The 23009-nt window shown below is 43.7% G+C and overlaps 1 protein-coding gene and 1 pseudogene across 2 annotated transcripts in view; one reads left to right on the top strand and one right to left on the bottom strand.

Moving 5' to 3' along the window:
- PIWIL4 (piwi like RNA-mediated gene silencing 4) overlaps window positions 1-8467 on the bottom strand; it is a 75614-nt gene extending 67147 nt beyond the window's left edge. For both annotated transcript variants that reach the window (XM_050940903.1, XM_050940893.1), the window contains exons 1-6: window positions 8280-8467; window positions 6907-7012; window positions 6192-6317; window positions 4247-4461; window positions 2110-2231; window positions 55-135 (exon numbers count right to left, since the gene is read on the bottom strand). In XM_050940903.1, the coding sequence (XP_050796860.1) occupies window positions 55-135; window positions 2110-2231; window positions 4247-4461; window positions 6192-6317; window positions 6907-7012; window positions 8280-8369 (740 nt within the window). In that variant the 5' untranslated portion in view covers window positions 8370-8467. The remainder of the gene's footprint in view (window positions 1-54; window positions 136-2109; window positions 2232-4246; window positions 4462-6191; window positions 6318-6906; window positions 7013-8279) is intronic.
- An 11569-nt stretch (window positions 8468-20036) lies between these two features.
- Window positions 20037-20540, top strand: LOC127045911 (39S ribosomal protein L49, mitochondrial-like; annotated as a pseudogene).
- The last annotated feature ends 2469 nt before the right edge of the window (window positions 20541-23009 follow it).

Here is a 23009-nt window from a genome sequence, read left to right on the forward strand (position 1 = left end):
AACTGTTATTAGAAAATTCTAGAATTAAAAGGGGAAAAAACCCCAAAACCTTACTTGTGCTGGGGCATTTCCACTGGGTCTGAAGGACTGTAGAAGTTCCGTCCAACTTGGTACATGGACAGTTTTTTCAAAACCCTATGTATTAATGCATATTTTTCAACACATCACATAAGTATAACTCTGAGAACACACTGAAAATAGATTTCAGACTAGATTTTTAACTCATTATTAGATCATTACATTTTAAGTTAACAAAATTCACAACAGAAGCTGAACTCACAATGCAAGTCTCAAATCTAGCTATATTCTTTACTCCTAGGGGAATTCTGTGCCAAAAACATTAAAAATTCTGCTCACAATATTTTAAAATTCTGCATATTTCATTTGCTAAATTAACACAATATAATCACACTAGTTTCAATTATTTTGGTAACTTATTTAAATTACAATATAATGGATGGAGAATGGGAGTGGGGAGCATGGAAGGAAATCCCCAAACCTCCTCTCTCTAATAGTAATGTAGTTAGGTTTGACCCTTTACTTTGAATTATTAGTCAACACAAATATATGCAGCCATATGCTCACTGTTACATCATAGGCAACTGAAGAACAAGTGAGGGTTGGGGAATCAAACTCAATTTATATTGGCTACTGACCATCTCCAGAAAGGTAAGTAGCAAACAGTTCATGGAGCACATTTTGAGAGGAAATTTTTTCAGTCCAAAAATTTAGAACAGTTCTAATCACTAAAGCACCATAAGCCTTTATAAGGCCATACTGTCCTTTATAATAAGGCTCCATTAGACCATTCTGGCAATGTAAAGGACCCTTAAAACTTTTACACCTGTTTTATACTCCATGGGGAAATTCACTAAGAACAATGAGTACAATTCACTAAGCAGGCAAGCTGCTACATTCTGCTCCGCCTGAGGGGACAGAGCCTGCTCCATGCCTACCCCTCCATGCTGAGCGTGCCACAATAGCAAGCGAGAGGAACAGAACGTCTGTCTCTCTCACACACACGACTGCCCAGCCTCCTCCTCATCCCCATCTCTACAAGCTGCTCTGGGCACCTGAACCAATGTGTCTGCACTGCCAGGGAAGGGCACATGACTACTCTTGCAGCCTCCCTTTGCTTCCCTATCAGAAGTCACTTTTCCGCAGGGAAGCAAAGAAATCTGTGAAGGTCATGAATTCTGTGTGCGCAGTGGCGCAGAATTCCCCCTGGAATAATTCTTCAAACAAAGCTATCTTCTAGAAATTGCTCAGGTTTCAAGGCAGCAATTTGGACCTGAAAATTAAACTATATCTAGTAAATCTCACAATCTACTGTGCAAGAAAAAAAATTAAAAAGAAAAAGACCACATCCAGATCAGTGAAACATAGTCACAAGGAAAAAAAGGAGCAGTTCAGAAACCAATATTAGCTATAATGCCCCTTAGTACAAAGTGGAAATACTGCAAGAGTTCAGGACAACAGTAGCTAGTACTACCCATTCTACTGAAAGGTCTAATGCACAATTGATAAGTGAAGTCAAAAAGTCTGTGTGGTGGCGATTTACAAACACATGGTATGGGGGCAATGAGGCCACACAGCTGTGAGATTTGATTAAGACAGAGTTGAGTTACACCTGCATTATGGAATACAATAAATTAATTAATTCCAATGGTTCTTATAAAAGAAAAAACATGTCCTTTAACAAATGCACACAATTCCATACACTGAGCTATTCATGTGTTAAGGGAGTGTAGAATCTCAAAAAAGTTGATCTTCAAAATTCAAGTGGAAATCACTACTGCTGCCCAAAACACTGGACATAAATAAAGTTTTAATAATAGGTAATACTACTAAATAATGACAGTATCACATTTATGTTAACACTTTCATCAGAAGTACTTATATTTTTTATAACTACTTCTGGCAATTAATATTTCATAATTTTTTTTTTTACTACCTACATTTTTACAACTTAAACAACTGAAAAAGTCAGATGCTACTAGACATGCAACTTTTTAGAAGTTTAATTTTCACACCATTTTTTATAAGGCCATGTTTTTATGCTCCATCTTTAACAGTTAATCTAAAACAAACACTTTCAAAACCGCTTACTTTTTTAAGATGATATTGAAAAACTGAATGCACACAGGGGAACTTGATACTAGCTGATTTGTTAGTGTAATGGTGATGTTTACAGTTTCACCTCTTTTTGTTACACTCACTAATTCCGTAACCTAAGAAAAAAATTCAAAACACATACATGTAATATCCATTGCACATCTTGCCTGGAATACAGAATAGTAGTTGTAAAAGTTTAACTGCCCAAAAATGTATCCTATATTACTGTTCAGATAATTTGTCTTTTCATCGATTTTCTGGGATCAGGAAGTTAATGTTCACAACAAGACTGTAACTAATGCAAAAATTAATGAGGCATGCAGGTCTTCAACCAACATATCCAGAGCTCTGTGTTTATCGGCACAATCTTTACTCTCTCAAAGACAGAGCTTTCCTACAATGCAAAGGTCACTGATAATTTAAAATTTATTTCTATGCCAGAAAACTGCTGCTACAGCATAACCCAGAAGAAGCTAAAGCGTTGTGGCATTTTCTTCCATAAACCCACTTAAACAGCTTCTTGGTTTACAAGTCTTTTTCCCCCACTTACTCACCTTTTGTTCCAGTAATATGCTTCAAACTGCAGACTATTGGAACACTAGCAATGTTACTAAAAACTTGAGACTGAACAATGCTTGTAAGGCCACCAAACACTGAGAAATACAACTAAAGTGCAATAGCAATTTTAATAAGGTAAAGTGAAGATAGTTCAGTGTGCTATGTGAAGCCCCAGAAAATAAAGAACTGTACACCACAGTTCTGTCTTTTTCTACCTTTTAAAAAACATATTGTATATTCAAGCTTTGAAAAGTGTTAGATTGACAGACCTGGAAACTGATGTAGTAAGATGAGGCCCTGAAACAAACTCTTGTGTCAGAGGCCCAGTCTGAGGCCTGAAGCCTGAACCAAAGTACTTCCAAGCATTGCTAAGCAAAAGCTTGGCTGTGAGCCAGAGGCAGGCCTCACTCACAGAAGATGGCGAAAAGAGGGTTGTTAGAAGCAGATGCATTCACATACAAGTGCTAATAAAAGGAACTTCTGCCAAGATGACACCTGGACAGCCCGATACAAGGACATTCCACAAACATAACAAGGAACAGGCAGGTGCATCTTAGAGACAGGACAGCATGATGGATAGATCTGTTTGTCTGAAACAACATGATCAGAGGGGAGACAGCACCCTAATGAGCCAAGGGGCTGTACCTCAATACATCAGTAGGGATAAGTAAACTGTATAAAAGAAGGTCCCGAAGTGCACATCTTTGTCTGACCTAGGGGGCAGTGGAAAGTCCCGCTACTGACTGAGCCAGTCAATTGCCAGGGGGCACAAATTTGTAGTATGTCTTGTAGAGTCTACAGGAAACTATTACTGTGCTTTGTTTGACAATAAATCTGGATCGGGTTCCTTCGTACCTTACTAGAGTCTGCAGTCTTTGGGGGTTCTCTCGGGGTTTGCTGTGTCAGCTATCTGCGGAGCTGGAACAGCACACAGAGGGAACACGCACGCAGCCAACTTATCGTCAAACAAGAGCAAAGCATCACACTGGCAGTCACTAACAACAACTGAAACCCTCTATTAGCTTAACAGACATAACAAACAGTTGAAATGGGAGCTATGCTCAATTAAAAATTGCCAAAATGTATGCATAAATGCTGCACTAATGAAATGCAGGCACCTCTGTGTGGAAGGACAGAAGTCAGATAAGACAATCAGCATGTAAAACTCTACATATCAGAAGATGGTGGCCAGGGGAATTTTGGCCAAGGACATCATTACAGTGCCATCTTTAGTGTTCTCACAAAGTGGACAAGCCTCATTTTTTAAAGATCCACATACAATAAAATGCAAGAAATTCAATATATCTATCTTGGAGGATGATAACCTGAATTGATCCTGTTATTTCAATCTTAGTGTTTAGCTCACTAAACCATCCCCTCCGGCAGTAGATGTTGCCAACACCAATCTTCAGATAAGAGGAGATGGCTTGGTTACAAAATTATTTGAACTCTTTTAAACAAATAAAACAAAAGGTTTTGGGGAGGGGATCGTTTCAGCCTGGCAACACAAAGGTCATAATTAAAATGACTGGCTTTGTGGTAATGTAAAAGTGCATAAGAGGCTTATCTTCACCTGATTTTCCAGCTTTTGAGAAAGAAAAAGGATAGCTCCATCAAATGCTTTGGCTTTTCCAAGAAGTTCGGTATGGCTGTAAAGCAAAGCAAGGCGCAGGCGCCTTGATTCCAACTCTGGATTAAATGTTACGTGGTATTGGTAAAGCTGCCATTCCTTAGGCAAGCCTAAGCTATATAGGTTTGTGACCACTTTCACTGGAATTCCACTGAAGCCTGAAACAGACAAGTAAGTTTATTTCTTTTAAGAGAAATATTACTACCAAAAATATTTAAATCCTATTACGTAATTACAGGCAATACTTTATTGCTCAATAAACTTAAGAAACAACACTAAGATCTTTTTGACAAGAAAGTCATCGAAATACAAACGCAAGTCAATCAAAATGAGTGCCTTACCAACATCAATACAAGTAGATGGAACACAATGTCTAATGAAACATAAAATGATACAAATGGACTAGAAAAAGTCATTTCCCACTGTCAACATGTTATTTTACAAAAAAATACACTAAAGATTAGTTTATTTCTCCCAATTAACTATTTGATGGTGACTGGCAAAACATACCAGACCTGTCAAAATAAATAATAATAAAGCTCCAAATAAATATGCGGGGGGGGGGGTAAGGGAGGGTGTAACCAGCCTTTGATTTCTTATTTTGAAGGATCATGAAGACTAGATTTATGACCAATCACCAGGTTACACACAGAGAGATGCTCCAGTGTGTACTGTTCTGGAGACATAACTAAGGAACCCTGCTCATGTCAGCTTGTAAGGTTTATGTCAGACTGCTCGTTTTCCCCCCCCCCTCTCTCCCCCCCCTCAAAAAAGCAGTTTCCATAAAATACTTATTACTACCATCTTTTATATTCCAGACAAAGCATGACACACATAAATGCAGTCACTGTACTTAGGCAGCGCAAGTTTACTTTTAACTGTAAAACCAACCTGCTTTGCAGTATAATAAAACAGTACACCACAATGATGTGGCTCATCCCAGTTATACTTGAAATGCATGCAAACGTCTGACTAAGAAATAATACTGTTTAATTCTGTATCATGTTCCATCCAAGGATCTCAAAGCACTTAAATATTAAACCAGACAATACCCCTATGAAGTAGAGTGCTGTTAACTCCATTTTCTAGACTAGGAGACTTAGGCATAGGAGGCTTTATAAGTAGTTTACATAACGTCACACAAAAAGTAACTGGCAGATTCAGTAACAGAACACAGATCTGACTCCTGGTCCTTTGCCACATCCATAAGACCACATTTCCACTCTAGTGGAATTTTTTGTTTAGCAGAGACTACATTTTTCTGTGAAAAAATAAAATCAAAATGCCCTCCTTGTTTGATAGACAATATTCTTGATTCTGAACAATGTTGAAAGTCAATCTTTGAATCAGTTTCTTAATACTTCATTTAACAAATACAAGAGACATTTATTCCACATCTTACTACAGAAGCCATGTTTATTCTATTCTTTTTTTTAAAACTAAGATAAAGATTTTCTCTGGTTAGATATATTAATCCCTTCGATTCATCAGATCAAGAGCACCTGCCAGAAGTACTAATGCAAAATGTATTGTGTTATGTCAGAGAAGCTTAACTTCAGAAGCCAAGAAAGTTGAAATATATCATACAAGTAACACAAAGAGAATTTACAGGTCAAAAATTAGACATCTCTGAACATTCTCTTGATAACTGGAAACTCCTGTAAGCGGCTGAAAACATATTCTGAGGTAAGGAGCAACCTGAGCTTCAAGTTAAGGGCTCTCAGCATATTTTCATGTTCTCATGTATTAACCAAATACTGTGGGCTTGCTGCTGAAGACATGGAGCTCTTGCAACTCGCTGAAATCAATGGACTACTGGTACTTAGCACCTCCCCAAATCAGATCCTTAGAAGGTAAGGCTAAGCTGAAGGAAATGGAGTTACTCCACCTGTTTTACAGTCTTTCACGTGTGCCATAGTCTCTCTAGTATTTACTCCCAAATCTTGAAAGTTACATCGGGTTTTTCCCCCTCTCTCCAGCAGTGTGCATCCAGAAGCCCCAGCAGAAAGGCCATCTTGAACAGAAACATAGGAAGAACTGTAAAATGTATTCATTCCCTGCAAATCCAGCAAAATAACCTAAGAATTCATAAATTTGGACACAGGTAGTTTTATAGCCTTCAGTCTATTACCCTTCAATTTTTGTCATCCTAATAGCAAGAATTAGGCTATATAACTGGAATATGTTTAACTGGATTTTATTTGGACAGCAGCACATAAAATATGTAATAATGAGATGCAAAATCACTTTTTAATAACCAGAGCCTGAACTACCACATGATTGTCACAGCTGTATTAACAGCACCTTATTCTTAAAGTGGTTTAAAAAATAAATTCCTTATTTTTATACAAGACTTGCAACTCATTTATGTCTTTATACTTCATCCTGTCTATAATTTCCTCATACATGTTAATACATTCACTTAGAAAACAAGCTACAGTAGTTAATAATAAAATGCATTACCCATTATTAATATGTATTCTACTAGAACTGGGAGCCTCAGTCATGGACCAAGACTATTGGGCTATGCCCTATACAGAGAACAAGTAGATAGTCCCTGCCTTCAAGAGCTTTCAAAGTAAATAATGCAGTTGCCCTCTTACATCGCTGAGTAAGTTTTGCTGTTTCCCTGTGGCCACAGGAAGTTGAGGCTTCTTTCTCAGATTGCAGAGTCCTAACAATCATGGGCTCATCACTTCTAGAACAATCCTATGAGATATGGATAAGGGATGTCCATAAGAGGGAAAATGGCTTAGTTACCAAAATAGTTACTCTGTAGATAGCCCATTGTCCTAATAATATGATACATGTTCTCATGGAAGAGATGAAATTTCACTGCTGAAAGTCACCATGTACAGCACAGGTGATACTGTAAAGAAATTTCAATACTGCATAAAACAGACAGAGGCAGCTATTACAGAATAGAAATAACATTATCCCCAGCACATATTTAACTTTAAGCCTGTGCAGAAGTCCCCCATGCTTAAACACTTCCCTGATTAAGGTAGATTGCTGAATCACAGCCTTAGCGAACTGAGATCATGTCATGCAGAAACCTGCTCAGACAGAAGCAACAGAGAGGTACCAAACACTAGAAACAAATACAACCTGCCTACTACTTAAAAATCTTCAATTCACAAACACTAAGAGAATTAACTCTAAAAAACAGCATTATTCAGGTTTTTCAAGGAATGTTAATAAGTTATTTTTCTTTAGTTATTTTATTCACATCACAAAAATACTGAGTCAAAAGAAAACAATTTTGGTGCTTAGTTTTGATGTCACCCCTTCTTGATAAGCCAGGCCTTTTCACTCATTCTCTATTATAAAAACTAAACGCAGCGTGGCAGGACAGAAGGGGCACATGGACAAATTGTCCTGAAAGACTAATAATTTGACCTTAAATGTAGGCGTTTTCCAATGTCAGTTAAAAGCAGGCAATATTCATGGTACAATTTTGTAGTTTGTGTCTTTCAAGAAGAAAAGAAGCTAAGCTGCAAAAAAGTGTGAATATTTTTGTATTTCTTGCCATTAAAGGAAGTTATATTAGACTCTATTTCAGTGATTAATCCAAAAAGATAAATTCAGTCATATGAAGGAATGAAATGGTGCTGGCCCTCAATTTGCACTTAGTGTCAACAGCTACAAGAACCAGTTTCCACTCTCTGGCTCAGATACTTGTACCCCACACACGGGTGATTGGGGGACACTGGGGAAGTGACACATTTTACCCCCCCATGGGGGGAGGAAGGGGTGACCTGTCACGGACGAGCAAGGCAGTGTTCAGCTACCACCCTGGTGGTCAGGGACAGGAATGAACCTGAACGGGCAGCACAGAACAGGAAGCCCGGGACCGGCCCCGACCCCGGGTGTCACGCACACACGAGACCGGGCCCCACGAGGAGGACACGGACTAAAGCCAGACTGGAGGCCGGGGCAGAGGACACGGAGCACGTCACGGACACGAAGTACGCACCGGCCGCCGTGGGGAGCCCGGCTGCCCCCCGCTGCCGGTGGAGCCCGCGAGGGCCTGTCCCCGCGCTCGGACCCGCGCTCGCCCGGTCATTTCCCTCGCAGAGGCACCGCGCGCCGCCCTGTGAGCAGGAAACACACAGACACGAGGGTGTGAAACACGCTGCCTGGGGCGGGGCCGTTACAACCGCGCGTTTATCCCAGCCCGCTGCCAGCGGCCGGGTCACCGCGAGGCTGGACTGGGGCATCGCCGGGCGGCGGCCACACAGGGCGGGGACGGGGACGTAACCGGCTCCGGGTGGGCTCTAGCGCGGGCAGGGGGCCATGACAAGCCGCAGGGGCTGCGACAGACGGGGAGACACCGAGTCCGCCCGCCTGGATGTCCGGAGGCGCCTCAGTGCCTCGCTCCGCGTGCTCACCAACCCCGCGCGCAGCTGCCCACGCGTTCCTCCGCACACACGTGACACTGCGGAAAGCCACGCCCCTCCGGCGGCAATACCGCGCCCGCTCTAGGCTAGGCGCGCGATTCCCTGCAAGCCACGCCCCCTCAGTGATGCGACAGCGTTCGGGCCGGGGGAGTGTTGCGTTCGCGTGACACCTGCGGGGGCAGCCTGGTCGCAGGGTTCAGCAGCCCCCTGGGGCCGGGCAGTGGGGCCTTCTCCATGTGGAGCCGGCCCCAGGGTGGGGATAGGGAGAGCCCTGGGCAGGTGGCAGCCATATAGAGCCACAGCAGGAATGGCAGAGAGAGGTGGGGGAACTACAAAATCACCTTGGACCTGCCATGTAATGTCATGACAAAGTTGCTTCCTGAGTCAGATGTTACATTGTGACAAAGCCACCTCACATTGCTGTCACAACAGTCGCTTGCGCTGCAGTGCCATGCCATGGCACCCAGACACAAACAGTTCATGCTGTCAGAAACAAAGAAGCAGGTCGATCCCAATACCTATGATGTATTTTCATAAATATTTAGTATGCTAAGCAATTCAGCATATTTTTCCAGGCTCTTGTCAGTTTAATTTACAAGGCATATACATATACATACACATGCACATATACAGGAATCCTCCTGGTGTTCCCAGTTACAGTGGGAAGGGGCATGTGCTTCCTCTGGACATTTTTGCTCAGATCTTTTCATCAACCAATAAGGAGATGTTTTTTTGTGGGCTCTGAAGATAGAATAGATCTACCAAATTAAGGTGCAAGGAAGCGAAGTGCCACTGTTGGGAGCTGGCGGAGTAGAGCAGGCTTGGGCCAGGCTGCTCTGCTTCCTGCCGCTGCCAGTGAGGGGGGAATCCCTTCCCCCAAGTCCCCTTCCCCGAGCAACACGTCTAGGGATGAGGTGAGGGAAGCAGAGCAGTCTGCTCCTGGCCCCCCGCTAATTGCCCGGCCCGCTCTGGGCCTCTAAGGCCTCCAAAAGTGGCCCCTCCACAGCTCCTGCCTCCCAGATCCCATGGGGGGGGCTGTGTGGGGCACTCAAATGGCTAGGGATGGTCCTGCATATCAAGGCTACACCTACTCTTTTGGGAGATCACCTTTCTTCCTGTTCCATCCTGCCACAACTAGTCAGAGGAGATACCTAAACTGGAGCCCCTTTAGTTTGCAGAGTATATTTTGTGAAGGGCTCTAGACTTTTAAATTCATTTTTCTCCATCTCCATCTAAAATAGCCCAAATCTGTTGACATTCAAGGTTCATCTCTTTTTCCTAGCCTTTTTGGGAGCGAGAGGTGAGCTGAATTCTGGGACAGGTGCACTGGGTCTAAGCAACTGGTATGATGTTTTTCTTTTCTTCCTAGTTTCCAGCATCAGAACATAAAAATGGCCAGACTGGGTCAGACCAAAGGTCCATCTAGCCCAGTATCCTGTCTTCCAACAGTGGCCAATGCCAGGTGCCCCAGAGGGAATGAATAGAACAGGTAATCACCAAAGGATCCATCCACTGTTGCCCATTCCCACCTTCTGGCAAACAGAGGCTAGGGACCCTGTCCATCCTGGCTAACAGCCATTGATGGACCTATTCTCCATGAACTTATCTAGTTCTTTTTTGCACCCTGTTGTAGTCTTGACCTTCACAACATTCTCTGGCAAGGAGTTCCACAGGTTGACTGTGCATTGTATGACAAAATACTTCCTTTTTTTTGTTTTAAACCTATTGCTTACTAATTTCATTTGGTTACCCCTACTTCTTGTCTGCAGGGTTTATATTATTTCTGCGTTCATTTACTATATTTTAATATATGTTAAAGGCACATACAGCCCTGGACAGTTGCTTTTATGCTTGTATAGATTTAAATAAATAATTAACCATAGCAATTACAAAGTGCAAGATGCCGACTATTGCCATCAAAGAGTTAGTTAGGAAACAGTGTATTTATAGAGCTCAGCAGAGAAAATGAACAGCATTCTTTGGCCTTTTATTAGTGACCATACAGTTTTTAAGAGTTATGCACACTCCAATCTGTCATCTCTAATGAGACAGTGAAAAACAAAGAAGTCAGCCACTTCTGCTGCTAGTGTACAAGCAAAATAAAATGTCTTTCAAGTAGAGGAAGTCAATATTTATGTGTATTCATGTAACTAAAATACATTTAATTGCATAAATCATATTGCACCTACAGTTGCCTCCATTTAGAAGCTTAACTACTTAACTGCACCTACAAATATTGGAGGTTGGATTGAGATTTGGGTAAAAATCAGAGCACTCAGGATGTTTGATTTCAGTCTCTTTAGCAGCATTTTCTAATAACTTTTAGGAACACAAGTTGTCAGTGAACAGGGTTTTTTGTTTGCTTCATGTCTGACCTGGGTGGTACCTTGGAACAAATTACTGTGTTTAGATGAGCTTGAGACTTGGATGAGGTCCACCTGTCTGTGACTGAATGTGGAAAAAACTGAGATTTAATGTGTGGTTTTCAAGAAGTAACCAGAAGTGGTGGTGACGTTGAACCTGACTGAGGGAAGGCAACTACTGTTTGTAACAAAAGTGCATAGCATAGGTGTATTACTAAATCCCAGGCTGCTTCTAGAGGCCCAGGGAGCAGCTGTGGCTAAGAGTTTTTTTCCATCTGCATCTAGTAGGAAATGTTTGTCTGTTCTTTTCATTTATGAACCTTTCCACAATTATGTATGCGTTCTCACAGTGAGATTGGAATACTGTAATGCATTCTACATACTCGCAAAGACACCTTAGATTAGAAACTGAAGCTAGTGCAGAATGTGATGACCTGCACAAAAAGCTAAGTTTCAGGCTGAGCGCGTTACACCACAATGCTAATGGTCCCAGTCAAAGCCCTAACATCTACAGTGCAATTTTATAGTGCCGCAGCCTCAACACCACGAGCCTGAGCCACTGACACATGCCAGCTGTGGGAGCTTTATTGCAGTGAAGATGTAGTCTGAGAATCTGCCTCTCTCCTTGTGCAATACAGCCCCAGTTACAATCTGTGGAAGTACTTGAACTAGAGCACCACAATATAAAAGGGAGGGGATTGCTAGCAAAGTTTTCTCTTTGCTTTGCCAGATGTGTTACGCGTCAGGACATTTTTTTTCCTCAGGCATTTGACAGCTGGGTTGAGGGTTTGAAAGGTCTGTTGCTTTCTGTGTAGTTAGGGTGACCAGAGAGCAAAGGTGAAAAATTGGGATGGAGGTGGAGGTGTGGGGGTAATAGGATCGGTGACAAAGTTCCTCCTCTACCTTAGTGGGTCCTGCGCTTATTGGTGGATTTGTTCACCTCAGTGATCTTCCCCTCTTGTGGAGCTCATAGTCTGGGTCAGCTCCTCCTGTGTCTGATCAGGAGTTGGGAGGTTTGAGGGAAACCCAGGCCTGCTCTCTACTCCGGGTTCCAGCCCAGGGCCCTGTGGATCACAGCTGTCTATAGTGCCTCCTGTACCAGCTGCATGACAGCTACAACTCCCTGGGCTACTTCCCCATAGCCTCCTCCAAACACCTTCTTTATCCTCACCACAGGACCTTCCTCCTGGGGTCTGATAACGCTTGTCCTCCTCAATCCTCCAGCAGTACACTCTCTCACTCTCAGCTTCTTGCTCCGAGCTCCTCACACACACTCCTTCTCCTCTGGCTCCTCTCTGCCTTACTGGGGTGAGCTCCTTTTTAAACCCAGGTGCCCTGATTAGCCTGCCTTGATTGGCTGCAGGTGTTCTAATTAAAGTAGCTATCTCTACTGCCTTCTAGAAAGATCTTAATTGGCCCCAGGTGCCTTGATTAACCTGGAGCAACTGCCATTTGGTTACCAGGGTCCTAGGGATTTGTTCAGCCTGGGGCTAACATACCTGTTTCTCAGTACTTTACTGTAGCCATCTGGCCTTGCCCCATCACAGAGCCTATATAAAAAAAAAGACCCAAAAAGCAGGACTGTCCCTATAAAATCGGGACAGCTGGTCACCCTATCTGTAGTTCATGTTATCTTCTGGCACCCCGTTTATTTTAGGTTGGAAAGAGCAGTTAACTGCTTTGAGATTTTACTGTGAAATTAAATTATATTAGGATACCCAGGACATGGGATGGGCACCTACTTATGTTTATATGAATTAGAACAGTGGTGGGTAACCACCTATGGCCAGTGAGGGTAATCACTGGTGGACCGCTAGACAGTTTGTTTACATTGACTGTCTGCAGACACAGCCTCCCACAGCTCCCAGTGGCCACGGTTCACTGTTCCCAGCCAATGGGAGCTGCGGGAAGCGAAGGCCAGCCCTCACCACTGGCCTCACCTAACTGTTTTCCTTTAGCTCGGGGTCACCACAATGTAGCCTGATGGAGCCAAGTTCAACTCACAGTGTCTTTAATGTGGTACTTGCGACTGGGAAAAAAAAAACTATGCATCCCAAATGAACTAGGAGAAACGTGGCGGAAGATGGTGTGATATTTGTTGCACAGGCCCCACCTACGCAGTAAAGAAACAGGAGACTGTGCTCTGATTTATTCAAAGCAAATTAGATGTGACTCTTGGGCTCTTGGCAAGTTGCCAAAGCCAATGTGGCAAAGTTTGAATTTCCTTGTTCCAGAGTTTGGAGGAGAAGTCCCTATACACATTGCAAAAACTTCATACAGAATCATAAAGTTCCTGTGAGAGTGGCCATTTACACATCAAGCTAATTTTTAAGGTCTAGAACCCCACAATATTTTTTTCATAATACAAAATCATACATTCAAATGATTATACAGTAGAACCTCAGAATTATGAACACCAGTGTTACGAACTGACTGGTCAACTGCACACCTCATTTGGAACTGCAGGTATGCAATCAGGCAGGAGCAGAAACCAGAAAAAAAAAAAAAAAAAGCAAATACAATACAGTACTGTGGTAAACACATATTACTTTTTTTTAAACCATCTTAATTTAAATTAAACAAACACCTTTTCTTACCTTGTCAAATCTTTTTTTTAAACTTTCCTTTTGTTTTTAATAATTTTTTTTCTGCAATAGTAAAGTTTCAAAGCTGTATTAAGTCAATGTTCAGATGTAAACTTTCAAAAGAACAACCGTAATGTTTTGTTCAGAGTTACAAACAACCTCCATTCCTGAGGTGTTCGTAACTCTGAGGTTCATCTGCATCTTGAAAACTTATTTTTATATGATTAAAGCCTTCTTAAAGAGTCCTTGTTGGATAAGATTTGTGGGACATTGCACCCAAAATAAGGGATTTCCCTTAAAATACAGGATAAATGGTCTTATTAGTTCTTGCCCATAGTTCCAGGTTCTTGATGCAGTACCATTTGCTGTCATTGAACCACAGGTGCTGTTTTCCAGTGTGCATGGGGGTGCTCAATCCCCGGCTCTGTACTAGGCCCCACCCTCACTCCCCCCGTTCCTCCAAAGCTCCATCCCTGCCCTGCCTCCTCCTGCCCCAGCGCTGCCTCCACACCACCCCCGCTCCACTCCCACCCCACCTCTTCCTGACCCATTCCATCCACTCCCTCAAGCGCCACACCCTCGCTCCTCCCCAGCGCCCCCTGCATGCCACAAAATAGCTGATCGCAGCTCGTGGGAGGCGCAGGGAGGGAGAGGGAGGTGCTGATTGGCAGGGCCCATGGGCAGGCAGGAGGCACTGAGGGGGAGGGTTGAAGATGATAGGGGGCTGCCGGTGAATGCTCAGCACCCACCATTTTTTCCCCATGGGTGCTCCAGCCCAAGAGCACCCACGGAGTCAGCACCTAGTGTAGGGACCACTGCAAAGTGAAATCTATGTAGAGAAGACTTTGTGAGGTTCTGCATGAAGCACACAAATATATATGGAGCCATAATATTATTGCTTGCAGTTTCCTGCACTGTATATTCTGTAATCTCCATGTCTGCAAAGATCAAAGCAATTAAATTGTACTTTATCTCAGTGCAAAGTACATAAATCTGAGTGTAAATATCTCCTACACAAAGGCTGTATGTGAAAAAGAACAGTATGACCTTATTTCAGCATTCCCTTTGAAACCAAACACGTCAGCTGGTTCACTGTATTTAGTACTGTACCCATTTTGAAAAAATCTGAATGAACTGGATCATTCGTGATCATGACTGTACTCTGGATTAGACAAATATAGTACCACCTATGATTATGATGATATGGAGAAACTGGCTGGGGATTTTCCCCATGGTTTTTGGTTAGTCAGAAATGAATAGATGCTTTTAACTGAACCGAATCAAGCTTAATTCTAGAATGTTGGCAGCAAGGAAAAGCTCCTGACCCCAGCGAAGCGGCTTAGTTCAAGCATCACAGCACAGAGAATTCTCTCTCTGAGACAAAATCCAGGGGATTATAAAACACAAAAGCTGTGCTGTCACATGCTTATCTGAAGGATAAGTGAGAGCTCCAGCAAGTACTTCAGATTAATAGAGTTGTCACACAGTTTATCCAGGCAGAAGTCACAGGAGTCAGACAGTTTTAAAGGAGCACTCCTTTCCTCTTCTTTTGTTTGTATGTACTACTGTGGTCTCTTCTCAATGCTTCTGTAGAGTTTGTTATCTGCAGTTCTCAAAATATTTTATGGACATTAAACTAGGGTTGTTGATTAATCGCTGTTAATTTACACAAGTAACTCAAAACAATCGTGATTTAAAAAATTAATCGTGATTAATCACAGTTTTAATCACACTGTTAAACAATAGAATACCAATTGAAATATATTAAATATTTTGGATGTTTTTCTACATTTTCAAATATAGTGATTTAAATTACAATACAGAATACAAAGTGTACAGTGCTCACTTCATATTATTTTTATTACAAATATTTGCACTGTAAAAATGATAAACAAAAATAGTATTTTTCAATTCACCTCATACAATTACCATAATGCAATCTCTTTTTTGTGAAAGTACAATTTACAAATGTAGATTTTTTTTCGTACATAAATGCACTCAGACACAAAACAATGTAAAACTTTGGAGCCTACGAGTCCACTCAGTCCTACCTCTTGTTCAGCCAATCGCTAAGACAAACAAGTTTGTTTACATTTAAGGGAGATAATGCTGCCGGCTTCTTATTTACAATGTCACCAGAAAATGAAAACAGGCATTTGCAGGGCACTTTTGTAGCAGACACTGCAAAGTATTTACATGCCAGATATGGTATACATTCATGCTTCAGACACCATTCCAGAGGACTTGTATTAGGTGAACTGAAAAATACTATATTTGTTTTTTACAGTGCAAATATTTGTAATAAAAAATAGATATAAAGTGAGCACTGTACACTTTGTATTCTGTGTTGTAACTGAAAACATTATATTTGAAAACGTAGAAAACTTCCAAAAATATTTAAAGATATGCTATTATTAACAGCCCCATTAATCGTGCAATTAATAGTGATTAATTTTTTAATAGCTTTACAGCCCTACATTAAACCATTATTTCTCACAGCACCTCTAGGAAGTAGGTAAATATAACTGGGCTTATTTCTCCTTTTACAAACTGAGGGCTCAACTGTGGCTTTGCCATGAGCCCTGCATTAGTGGCAGTAAATCATTGCACTGCCCAGGAGCCGCTCAAGAGGGAGACTCTGATTCAGGAAGTCAATTTCCCTCCCACTCCCCACGCTACTCCAGAGAAGGGATATGCAGCACTAGGCCTATACCTGGTGCAGCATAGAGATAGCAGCGGAGCTACACTGCCAGGTACATTGGAGAAAGGTGCAGGGTGGGGCACAGTGCTCCCCTGCTCACCTGCACAGGGAAGGGATGTAATGGCTCTGTGGAGTCTGTGTCCCCTCCCATGTTGCTATCCTCAGTTCTGCCCTGCCACATAGTTTGGGCCATGATTAGGCCTGGAGAAACTAAGGGAAAGAAAGATTTAGCGCCCTACTCAAGGTCACACAGCAGAACAGTGGTAATCCCCAATCCCCTGCTCCAGTTGCCACACCTTTATTCATAGAATCATATAAATGTAGGGGTAGAAGGGACCTCAAGAAGTCATCTAGTCCACCCGCCCCCCCATGCCAAGGCAGGACCAAGTAAACCTAGATCATCCCTAACAAATATTTGTGTAACCTGTTCTTAAAAGCTTCCAGTGATGAGGATTCCACAGCCTTCCTTGTTTTGGATCGAAAACTAGGGGTTTTTAAAAAGCAGAAAAAAATCACGGACAATGTCTGCTTTCCTTCAAAATTTGTTGTTGTTTTTTTAATTGAAAAGCTGAAATTAATCTGCCAAAACCTGAACATGGTTTGAGGTTTCAGAAGTGTGTGGCCAAATAGTTGCTGCTTGCTGTGTTTGATTGTTTAAAGAAACAATAAAAAAATTCTGCTTAAAAAAAACCCCAGAACTTTTGAACCACATCAGCTTGTGACCAAACACCTGAGCCCATCCAGTCAGAGATTTTTCCAGGTTTCTGATACTCTGCTGGCTTCGTTGACTCATATCTGTCCTCATAACTTTGGGTTCATTTAGCTTAGAACATAAGAATGGCCATACTAGGTCAGACCAAAGGTCCATCCAGCCCAGTGTCCTGTCTACCGACAGTGGCCAATGCCAGGTGTCCCAGAGGGAGTGACCCTAACAGGCAATGGTCAAGTGATCTTTCTTCTGCCATCCATCTCCACCCTCTGACAAACAGAGACTAGGGACACCATTCCTTACCTATCCTGACTAATAGCCACTAATGGACTTAACCTCCATGAATGTATCTGTTTCCTAGAGACTGGCTCCACAGGGTCCCTCACAAACTGGAGATGGTTACCGTGGGTTTGTCTTTAGTATAGCTTATGTACATACTTTATGAACTGAGCATTTGAGCTTGTTCCAGAATCTTGGATGAGCCTATGTTGTGAAAACTGAAATGCTAAAAATAGCACATGCATGTGAATGGACACAGGGTGCTAAAATTAAATTAACCCAGGGGGTCACGAGGTTATTACTGGGGGTCACAAGCTGTCAGCCTCCACCTCAAACCCTGCTTTGCCTCCAACATTTATAATAGTGTTAAATATATTAAAAAGAGTTTTTAATTTATAAGGGTGAGGCCACACTCAGAAGTTTGCTATGTGAAAGCAGTCACAAATACAAAAGTTTGAGAACCACTGAATTAAGCCCTCTGGAGTCTCAGGGAATGCAGGGGAGGGGGGGTTTCCCTTGGCGGGGTTGGGAAGGAGGTAGGTGGTGTAGGATATTGCTCTTCTCATATGATCCCTCTCCCATGACTATCACTGTTAATCTAAAGTGGCTAATTTTAAATGAAGCTACCTTCCCGTGACATGAATCTCCCGATGGCACTGAAATTAAATGTAGACTATAATTTGGCATTTGAGAAGTGAAAGGGATGGTAGCCCTAAGGGAAAAGATAACAGCTTGGCTCTTTGTGTTAAATAGCTGTCTTCAAGCCTCAAACTGCTGAATGAGCTTTAGGGTAGGGAAGGCTGTGCCTCCCCAAACAGCCTGGCCCTGCCACCTATCTGAACCCCATCCACTTCTGGCTGCCCGACTGCCCCCCTCAGAATCCCTGACCCATCCTGCTCCTTGTCACCTGACCGCGCCCTGAGATCCCCCCAACCACCACCCTGGGACCCCTCCCCCTTATAACCGCCCCCCCCCCGCTTCCTGTCCCCTGACTGCCCAAAACCCTATCCACTCCCCTGCCGAGTCCTGACAGACCCCCAGAATGCCCACGATCCAACCCCCCATTTCCCATCCCCTGACCACTCGCCTAGAACCACTGCCCCCTCCCTGTCCCCTGACTGCCCTTCATCCAAACCCCCTGGCCCTGGCTCCCTTACCATGCCGCTTACCCCCGCCTCTCCCCTCTCCTGGAGCCTCAGCACGCCAAGTCCAGAAGCGGCCCTGGACAGCGCTGCAGCGGCCTGGCTCCAGCGAGACCTATGCTCGCAGCCCTGCTCCCTTACCATGTGGCTCTGAACGGAAGTAGCTCAGGCCCTGCCTGAGTCACACTGCTTTAGCTCTGTCCAGGGCTGCTCCTAGACACGGCGCGCTGAGGTGTGGGGGGATGGGGGAAGGTGGAGGCAGGGCCGGGGGGAGCCTCTGACATTCTCGTGGGAGCCCCTGAGAGGCCTGGGGAAAATTGCCCCACTTGCCCCCCTCCTCAGGGCAGCCCTGCCTATTCCAGTGCTTAACTATTCTTATAGTTAGAAAGCTTTTCCTAATATTTAACTTTAATCTCCCTTGCTGCAGATTAAACTGATTAAATAGTATCTATGGGGACATGGGAAACAATTGATCACCATCCTTTTTATAACAACCCTTAACATATTTGAAGACTTGTCAGGTCCCCTCTCAGTCTTCTTTTCTCAAGACTAAATATGCCCAGTTTTTTTAAACTTTCTGTCATAGGTCAGGTCTACTAAACCTTTTATCATTTTTATTGCACTCTACAGTTGTCCATCTCTTTCCTAAGTGTGGCACTCAAAACTCAGCAGTGCTGAGTAGTGCAGAACAATTACTTCCAGTGTCTTACATATGACAGTCCAGTTAATTCACCCCAGAATTACATTTGCCTTTTTCACAATTGCATCACATTTTGGCTCATATTGAATTTGTGATCCGCTCTAACCCGCAGATCCTGTTCTGCAGTATTAGTGCCTAGCCAGTTATTCACCATTTTTATTTATGCATTTGCTTGTTCCTTTCTAAGTGTTGTACCCTGCACTTGTCTTTTCTGATATTGATTTCAGGCCAATTCTCCAGTTTCAGTGGTTTGAGCATTGGCCTGCTAAACCCAGAGCTGTGAGTTCAATCCTTGAGGGGGCCATTTAGGGATCTGGTGCAAAAATCTGTCTGGGGATTGGCCCAGCTCTGAGCAGGGGGTTGGACTAGACGACCTCTTGAGGTCCCTTTCAACCCTGATATTCTATGATTCTGTGACTGTCAACTTCCAAGGGCACCAGATCAACATTTGGGGCATTGGGGAGCAGGAGTGCCAAATTGTTTTGTTTTGTTTGCTCGGCTGCTTCGGGAGCACCAAAAATGTTTTCTGTCTCTGGCAGCAAAACACATAGGGTTGGCCCTTCTTGGGCTCCTACGTGAATTAATACTAGAACTAATACATATCTCAAGTATACTTTTAAAAGCAGAGAATGAAATGGCCATAATCTGCTAGGAGGATTTGAAGTTCTATGATTATTTTGCTCAGGAAAGATCCCCTCTTTTTTCCTGACTAGGACTTCGGAACAGCTCAAATAAAAATACCCTATCAGATCTCCATACCATGTTTTAACAAAGACCCTATGCAGGCTGAGCTAGGACATCCAACCATTTTAGTTAAGTTTCCTATAGTGGCCCCAGCCAGATGCAACAGCAAGATGGCGCTGGCCATGGCCCTAGTGGAGCTGAAGAGGCAGCCAGGTGGCATGTGGGGCACAGGAGCTCAGCGACTGCTGCAGAACCAGTCCTGAGACAAACCTGAGACCTGCGACCCTCATTACCCCTGGACTGTGGAATCCACTGATGAATACTTGTGGAGAGATTCGTTCCACCCACTAGAAATCCTACTTCCCCCAAACATGACTAGTACCCCAACCTGTCTGGCTGGAGAGCGCCATCAGATACTCCACCTGCCCTTCCTTACTTTGTGAGATGTCCCCACATGCACAACATTCCAGGCTATAAGGACATTACCTATGGCAAAAGGAGGATGACATTCATCAGGAAAATCGAAGGAGATATCTGGACCCTGGAGGAGGAAGTTCTTCACTCAGTTTGCTAGGAAACCACCACCTATTCAAGTCAAAGTCACTGGCAGCATCCATATCAGGGGCTATTTTGACAATGAATTGAAAGAGTGGTTGTTGAACAAGGGGTTTTAAATAAACCAGCTACCCCATTTTCTTTGTGCTGATTTATGCTATCTGTCCCCTTCTGAGGAGGATGTGTTTTCTTGCTCATAGCTATTATAGACCCAGTTGAACCAGTCTTACTTTTTATATAACAGCAGCAAGGAACCACAGGGGCACAACAAGATTCCAGGAATATCCATAGTACACCCCATCCAAAGAAAGAGGAAGTGTCCAGGTAATGTCCTATTAGCACAATGCTTTTTGCCAAGAGAGGGAGCTGCACTATGACACCCATGTGAAAGTGAACAAAACTCCATCCTCTGCTGCGCTGAAGGACAAGTTCTGCTTAAATGCACTTTTATTTATACCACATGAAATGTGCAGGAAAAGTTTACAAAATGACCCTTCCCTGGGTGACTGTTGCAATAAAGTTAATTAAAAAAAACAACAACACACCACTACACGCTATACCAAAACTGGGTACATTCATTAAAGTCACTAGATCTTTCCCTTCATTCTGAGTCTCAGTTAAATGCTCCAGATAGGATATATCTGGATTTGTTCTCTTTTTTCAGAGTGGATTACTATTTGTGAGGCCAGACAATTGACAGCCTGGGAAACTATAGTTCTCTGTATCCCCACAGAACAGATATAGCACAGGCTGCAAGTTTCACCAAACTGTCTCACCCATCTGGTAACACCAGGGTGGGAGGGCTGAGACAGATGACAACACATCATCATCATCATCATGTTCCTATTATGCGTCTGATGTTTAGGGCAGCAACGAAGCTCCTCCACTTCCCCAGCTGTGCCCCAGGTTTTTCAGCTCGGCTTCCACAGCTCTTCGGCATGTTGTTTTCGTGCGGCCTTGTTTTCATTTGCCTTCAGATGTCCATTGTGATCAACACTGCATGTAAAGTTGAAATAGAAGCTTTTGATGACATTGATTATATGGAAAGGAATTCCATATGCCCACAGAATGTGCCAGAGGCTGGTCCTGTGAATGCTATCAAAAGCCTTCTCAAAATCTATGAAATTTATGTAGACTTGCCATTGCCATTCTAAGTACTGTTCTATTATGTTTCGTAGAGTGAAGATCTGGTCTGTGCATCCATGCCCTTTCCGAAAACCAGCTTGCTCTTTTCTGAGAACGCTATCAACTGCGTCTGATATACACTGGACTATGATCTTACACAGATAAAAGTGTGATACCGTGCCAGTTATTGCAATCACTGAGAGTTCCTTTCTTTGGTATCTTCTCTATAACCCCGTAAGTCCACTCATCTGGCACTTTCCCCTTTCCCAGACTCATGTAAATAGAGGGGCCAGGATAGATGCTGCCCCCGCTTGTCCCGTACTTCAGGTACAGGGCCAGAACCTATCCCCTCTTCTGGCGGGAGCTTCTCTGTCTCCTCCCATACCTCAAGTATGGGGTTGGAACTTATCCCCTCTTCTGGTGGGAGCTTCCCCACCTCAGTTTCCCCCCACATTCTCCTGTGGGTTTGGGGTCTTATCCATGGGTACCATGTCCACAAGGCCCTCCATGGGGACCGGCCCTTCCTCTGAGGGGCCTGGGCCCACCAGCTCCCCCAGGTAGATCTCCTGCAGGTTCGGCCACTCTATGCTCTGTTGTCTAGGAGTTTTGTTGGTCTTGACGGACCCTTGCCCATTTTCACATCTCACAGCCTTTTGGTATAGGCAGTACACCCCCCCCCCCAACTGCAGTATGCCCCTGCTCCCTTTTTAATGGTGGGCCCCAGTCTCTGTCCACCACCCGTGGGTATGGTAGCCCCTTCAAGACTCCCACTCACTTCCACCTGAAGCAGCCCCTCACTTCCAGGGGTACCTGGTAAAACTATCCCCTTTATCCACCTGGTAAAACTTTATCCTTGTATGCAACCAAGGGCCTTTCTCGGTTTTACCGATGCTTGCTGCACAAACGTACAGCCAGATGCAGTATCCAGCAGGCCGGCTTGGGATTTTCTCCCTACCCTTACGGGGATGGTGGTCAGGTTACATCTCCCTGCTCACTCCTCTACCTGGATCCACCCACAGAACTCAGCCCACCCACATTCCATCTCTGGGCAGTTCCATTTTATATGTCCTGGCTTTCCACATTGCAAGCAGCTTAGCCTGCCCACTCATTCAGGTTCCCCTCAGGGCTTGCCCTTCTTCTCCTGGGCCACCCCAGAAACTGGTCCAGACTGTCTCCTCCAAGGCTCCCTCTCCTTCTAGGGCTCATCCCCCCTTCATGGTACCTCAGCCTCGATGTATTCTTCAGTCAATCAGACCGCTGCCTCCAAAGTACCTGGCTGTTGTCACCTCACCCAGACCCATATGGCCTTGGGGAGGCTTTGTAACAATTGTTCCTGTACTAAACTGTCCATAATCTCTGCTGTGGCAGACATCTCTGGCCTTAGCCACTGGGTCACCCAGTCCACTAGCCTGTGGGTAAAGACTCGAGGCAACGCATGCAGCACATGGCCTGGAATTTCTGCC

Source organism: Gopherus flavomarginatus, chromosome 1 (assembly GCF_025201925.1).
Source record: "Gopherus flavomarginatus isolate rGopFla2 chromosome 1, rGopFla2.mat.asm, whole genome shotgun sequence".
Taxonomy (NCBI): Eukaryota; Metazoa; Chordata; order Testudines; family Testudinidae; genus Gopherus; species Gopherus flavomarginatus.